Here is a 6,000-nt window from a genome sequence, read left to right as displayed (position 1 = left end):
AGAAAACCCACATTCTTTTACCACCTCTACGGATGCATTTCCTTGGCATGTTGTAACAATCCATGTATCTTTTCAGATGCAGTTGTTCAGTGATCTTCATTTGTACTGAGATTTCCATAAAATGTATTATAAATCAGGTTGATTTGATTTATAACTAGATTAGTCCAACTTCCTAAGATCTCTGAATAAGAGAGCTCTTCCTAAATCTCTGGGTATCAGAGAAAGAACAACACTACTACTTCTACCTGACACCATTGATCTTACGCAGTACTTGCAACAGTAGCACTAAATTGCATGAAACTGCCGTTTCCCTGCCTATCTTTACTGGTCAGGAAAGGAACAACTTTTCCTGAGCTCTACGTACTCTGACATCCAGCTTGTCACGCCAGCCTCTGATCATTCAGACAACTGAACAGGCATTGCACTTTACAGTAAAGCAATGATTTCCTCTGAGTCATTATGCATATCTCAGGTCATGTCTGCCCTCTACATCACTGGAATTTTACTCATTTCCAGGGGAATAAATGCCCTCAGCTTTTGGTCAGCAAAAGGAACTCGACCTTTATGTTTCTTTCCTCTTTGCACTATGAAACCCTCTGATCCATCAAAAATCACAAACAAAAGGCAAAAATGTCAAATTCTCCAGGAAAGGAACACCCCATTAGTCACTATGCATCAGTTAAGCTGAAAAGTAGAAAAGTCTGACTGATGAGCAAAGGCACTTGGTAACAGTCCTGTGAGCAATAGTCAATGAGTCAACAATTTCAGTCTTGTGATCCAACTGACCAACAGCGAGGGCTCTGCAGAGGAAGATTTTGTGGACGACGTAACAGAGGATTTTTTAGCACCTTCCTCTTGAAAAGGAATTGTTGCACTGTTGTGAATGTCTGTATTCATAAAACACCCGCTGCCTCGAATGTAATCCGTTCCTCTCACTAACTGCTTGTCAGACATTGGCCTTGACAAAGGGTGCTGTGTGGAGGGGCTTTCTTCAATGATTGGTGGTATCCTTTCATTACTGAAGTACCTGCAGAGGACATCATCACCTGCATGAACAGGAGGAGGAAAACCAATTATTCCTGGCTTTGAAGTGCTTCATTAGCATTTTATATTTTTATTAAAATGGTCTGGTTATGTTTCAGATTACCTAGAATTTGGTTGACTTCCATAGCACACCTGGACATATCAGCTATCAATAGATTCATGGCTTTTTGCATCTTTAGTATTTTTAAGCAATGGCAAGAACAACAAAATAAATTCACAGAGATGATAGAGTTTGACTGTTAAATTCCAGATTCATACACACTAAAACTGCTAGTACAAATTACCTTTATGCAAATCATTATCTTCAGAAGCAAGACCTAACAAACTTTGCAACATGCACTTCAAGTTGTTGATAAGCCAGGGCTGAATCCATATTCGTCTGAATGTAACTCATGACTAACCTAAAATCTAAAAATATTACTCTGGAAAAAGGAAGTTACTTTTGCAGATAGAATTGGAAGCACTTCCCTGGTTCTGATCATTGATTTGTGATGCTTTTTATGCTTTCACTCTTTCCCAGATCCCTGGCCATGGCAGCTTCTGCTAGAGATATCCTGCTGGGCTAGACAGCCCTTTGTTTCTCACCCAGTACAGCCTACATACACTTGAAATGTACTTCAGTGCTCTAGGCTTGCTTAAAAAAAGCCAACACAAAATCAAAAGTAAAGCCATACATACATGGAAAAAAAAAACCCTGCCACCTGGTGATCATTCTATTACACTTTTTACCTACCTTGTTTCTAGTATCCCTCACTTCTTGCAATTACTTTGTTTTTTGGTATTAAAATAATAAAACTCAGCTTTTCTCTCTAGAACTACACAGCTTCCAGAACTGATTTCAAGAATAAACTAAGTAATCATCCTTTCTTATGTACCATTGTAGCAGGACTCAAATCTTTCAGAAGTCAAGGAGGAGGGAGAGAAGAGCAGTGGGGGAAGGAAAAAAGCCACTGAATCTAACACCCTACATTATAAGCTTCTGTCTCCCTCTTACTCTGAGATCTGCAGAATATGTTGTTTTCTAGCAGCAGCTACAGCAAGAAGCATCTCCTAAAAGGCCCTACAATTTACTTCTGAGAACAAGCTTGTTTCCAGAATGGTCTCCACAGTGAGAACAGAAAGACTTTTTAAAAGAGCAATTTTCATGATCAATATTAAACAACATGCTATGAAGAGACAAGTAGTGGTCTGCCCTCATCACTCTAGCCTACTTTTAATTCTCATAAAAATTCTAAGAATGGACAACAAAAGTTTGAGCCCCAGCACTAAAGAACCCCACATGTTTCAAAACTAGCATCTGAATGCCTGCCAAAATCAGCAATTGTCATCTTGAATCAGTTGAGCAATACGCAAACACTAATCTTCCATTCCTAATTTAAACATTTCCATCCAGTTCACCCCAAGGAAATTTTGGAGAGGAAGGGAAGAGAAAGAGAGATGAAACCAAAACCTTGCCTTTTCTCCCTGATGCTCGTGGCCTAGAGAAAGGTTCTGCAACTCCAATCCAGCTCCCATCAGCAGGCATTGACAAAGGACGAGGTTTTCCTATAGGCAACATAGGAGATCATGAAGAATTAAGTTCAGCAAACCAGTTTTAAAGTTTATACTTCTCACCACTGAGCCAAGTAAGAGACACACCAACAAGGCATTAAAATAGCACAAAAAAAAGACGTTCAAGCTATTTCCACTGGTGAAATGTAAGAAAGCAATATGCTGAAACTGAACAGCCACAATCTTGCTCATTTACAGCAGCAGTGAACATAATGACCAAAAGCTGTAACCAACACACACAGGGAAATGGCCAATCCTGCAGCAGCAGAGCCCAGCTGAATGACATTCGTTACAGAAACAACATTTAAATGAAATTATTTCAGATGTGGAGGATCATTCACAGTCACAGCTTGCAGAGACTGCCTTTAATATCCATCAAGCCTAACAAGCAGTTTTCTAACATAAATTATTCTAATCTGACCAAAGGATTTATCATAACAGCAATAATGAAAGCAGAATGAACTGACCATAAGACTGTGTTTTTTCCCTCATCTTGGCTGGTAGGATATTTGCTTCTATGGGATACCCAGGTAACTGATCCGAGTCAGCAATAGTAAACCTTCGCCTTCGACTCTCCTGATCCAGAAAAGAATTGGGAGACTCGGCGCCCTTGGACCCAGGCAGTGGCTGGCTCGATTTGCCTCCTCCGTATACAAAACTCCCTTTTTCATCTCTGAAAGGATACAAGTCAGGTGATGGAAGAGTTCATATATTTACCAAGAAGAAAATAAAGTGCCTCCCCTTATGCTAATTCACTTATTAAACACACAGCGAATAATTACATTAAATTAAATGCACCAAGAAGTTTAGAAGTGCCCCTGAAAAACTGAGAAATGAGACCTTTCTGCTCTGAGGCTATCAAAGCTCCTGGTTCATCGCCTGGTGTTCAGTACACAGTTGTGACAGAGGAATACATATATAGATCTACACATCTTTGTGTAAAGGCAACAGCTATTACCTTCACCTGAGAAACAAAGCTTTACTGTCTTAATTATAGGAGTCCAATAACTGCCACTGGTAACTTCATCACCTTCTGTTTCATCCAAAAGCAAGATCTCCTTAAGAATTTCAGTATAACAAATTCATAGTTTATATACAAATGATTTTGAGCAACTTCTGCAGGAGCTCCCTTCCCAGAGCAATCCCTCATTCCAAAAGCCAGGAACAGACACTTTTATAACCAGTCCTTGTGAGCACCTTTAGAAGAAAAGCTACCCTCCAAAATAAGATTTGCCTGTTTTGGTTTTTGTTTGGGTTTTTTTTCCCCCTTCCTTTTTACATGCTACAATATAATTGTTTGAAGCCAAGTCAGGCATAAAAATACACAGCTGTCTGAACATATACATACTCCAGTACTCACAACAGCCCCCTGGCCAACATATACCACTTCTTCCAGTTCTCCATCAAGAACAATGGTAGAGCTCAGTGAATGAGAGGGAGCTGTTTATGGAGATACAGGGGCAGGACTGTTACACCACAACCATATGCATACGAAGAGCTCTCCTACAACACCACCATGTGGAGACTGCCATGGGGAGGGAAAGCAGCCACTGCTCTCTGCCTCCTCAGTGTGGACCAAAGACAAGCCATGCCAGAAAGACAAAAAAAACCAAACACACACACAACCACACAACCAACACCAACCAAGCCACACCACACAAATGCACTGCAAAACATGCTAGGTAAAATTCAACAACCAAACAGAACTGGCTGCTACAGTTTCTCACATTTGTTTTCTTTAAAAGTTGAAAAAGCTTCCCCTTTCCCCCTTGTCACCTAGGACAAGTCCCTTGCTGACAGAGATTCAGGCCTAAAGACATCTCAAGATAGATATGATTTTGTGACTTTCTGGGAAATATAAACTGAGTACATGCATATAATTCACCAATGCATTTGAAATGTAGCCATTTACAGAAAAGACCAAGGGACTCTAACCTCAGCTGCTAAATCTTTATGAAAAAATTAAAAAAAAGAAGAAAGAAGTGAGAATGCACAAACATGAAAAACAGGGAGAGACCAGGTCAACATGGTAGAGAGACCCTACCTTGGAGAAACCCTCTCTCCCCTGCACTGCCCTTAAAACTGCAGTAATACAACCCCCGTCTCTGTATCAGGCTTTGTGTGACCGGAGGCAAGCTCTCCGCCCATGAAAGTCCTTCAGCAAAAGGTCAGTTTCTGTGCCGGGCTGTCTGTGTGAAACCTAAAGTGTCAGGGCCAGTCAGGAAGCATGACTTGCCTGAAAACTCCTCTTTCACCACCTTCCAAGGTCAGCTGGCAGGGTTCTACTATGAGTCAACATGGACTCGAGAACAAATAAAAAGCCAGCTATACCATACATGTGCCACTCCCACCTGCCCTTTGTGTACACAGGTTTGCATTTTTATAGCTTACACTGCAGGATAAGAAATAAAGTTGAATTAACTGACTCTTCTTTCCCCTCAGTGTGAATGTTCCTGTTGTATACAGCTTGGGGGTTTGACAAGTTAAATTAGTTCTTTTCTGTCCTAACTCCCAAAATACTTACCTTGCTTTCAATAACAAATTACAGACAAAAATGACTTCTTGCTATGAGCAGTCAGATGAAAACAAAAATCAAAAACATAGCCCCAAACCAAAAAACAAGAATGACATCTTTTCACATTTTGGGAACAAGTCCAATCTATATGGTACACAATAACGTTCTACTAATAAAAAAATCTATTACTGTCTTGGTAGTTTATGCATTTAAGTATAAATTAAAGCAATTCTACATAGTTACGGAACCAGAAGAAAGCCTGTGAGATGTGTAATTTCCTCAAGATTATGTGTACAGACCTCTAACAGTAAGCCAGATCAGAAAAAGGCATAATAAAGACTTTTTTTTGTTCAGTGGTACATGTTTATTTGCATACCGAGGAGAATACGGAACAGCTGGTGGAGGTGGTATGTACAGATCCAGAATGGCTGGCTTCTCTTTTTTCAGGGAGGTATCCATGGTGCTCTCTGGTAACTGGGCTGAAGTTGGCAGAGGATTGGTCTGAAATGGTAGACAGCTGTCAAACATCTGAACATTGATTTAACACTCACAAAAAGTTAATTCAATAACTGATAGCACCATTTCATCCCTTAATGAGCTACTATTTCCATGTTTAATGAACACACAGAAAATTCTTAGCATTTAAATTTTCCTCCATCCTCAGTTGTAGCTAGCTTTGCAGTCTCTCCCCTACAAAAATCCAATCAGACATAATGCATTGGTCAAGAATATTTTCCTTTTTCCACTTTGATTTTTCCTGCAAATTCCATCAATAGAAAACAGAGACAAAACCTCTTCCTCTTTTTTTCAGATCCATTAAATGAATGAGATTTGTTAAATATGGATGTGATCCACAGACCACACTACCCCTATTCCATACAGTGCAGTGC

General features: G+C 39.9%; 1 protein-coding gene across 1 annotated transcript in view; it reads right to left on the bottom strand.

Moving 5' to 3' along the window:
- Positions 1-225: 225 nt before the first annotated feature.
- CNKSR3 (CNKSR family member 3) overlaps positions 226-6,000 on the bottom strand; it is a 53,042-nt gene continuing 47,267 nt past the window's right edge. The window contains exons 10-13 of the mRNA XM_009907202.2: positions 5,487-5,611; positions 3,063-3,268; positions 2,500-2,589; positions 226-1,046 (exon numbers count right to left, since the gene is read on the bottom strand). Of these exons, the coding sequence (XP_009905504.2) occupies positions 748-1,046; positions 2,500-2,589; positions 3,063-3,268; positions 5,487-5,611 (720 nt within the window). The 3' untranslated portion in view covers positions 226-747. The remainder of the gene's footprint in view (positions 1,047-2,499; positions 2,590-3,062; positions 3,269-5,486; positions 5,612-6,000) is intronic.

This window comes from Dryobates pubescens, chromosome 6 (genome assembly GCF_014839835.1).
Source record: "Dryobates pubescens isolate bDryPub1 chromosome 6, bDryPub1.pri, whole genome shotgun sequence".
Lineage (NCBI taxonomy): Eukaryota > Metazoa > Chordata > Aves > Piciformes > Picidae > Dryobates > Dryobates pubescens.
The sequence above is the reverse complement of the archived record's forward strand: the minus strand, read 5'-3'. Positions and strand labels throughout refer to the sequence as shown.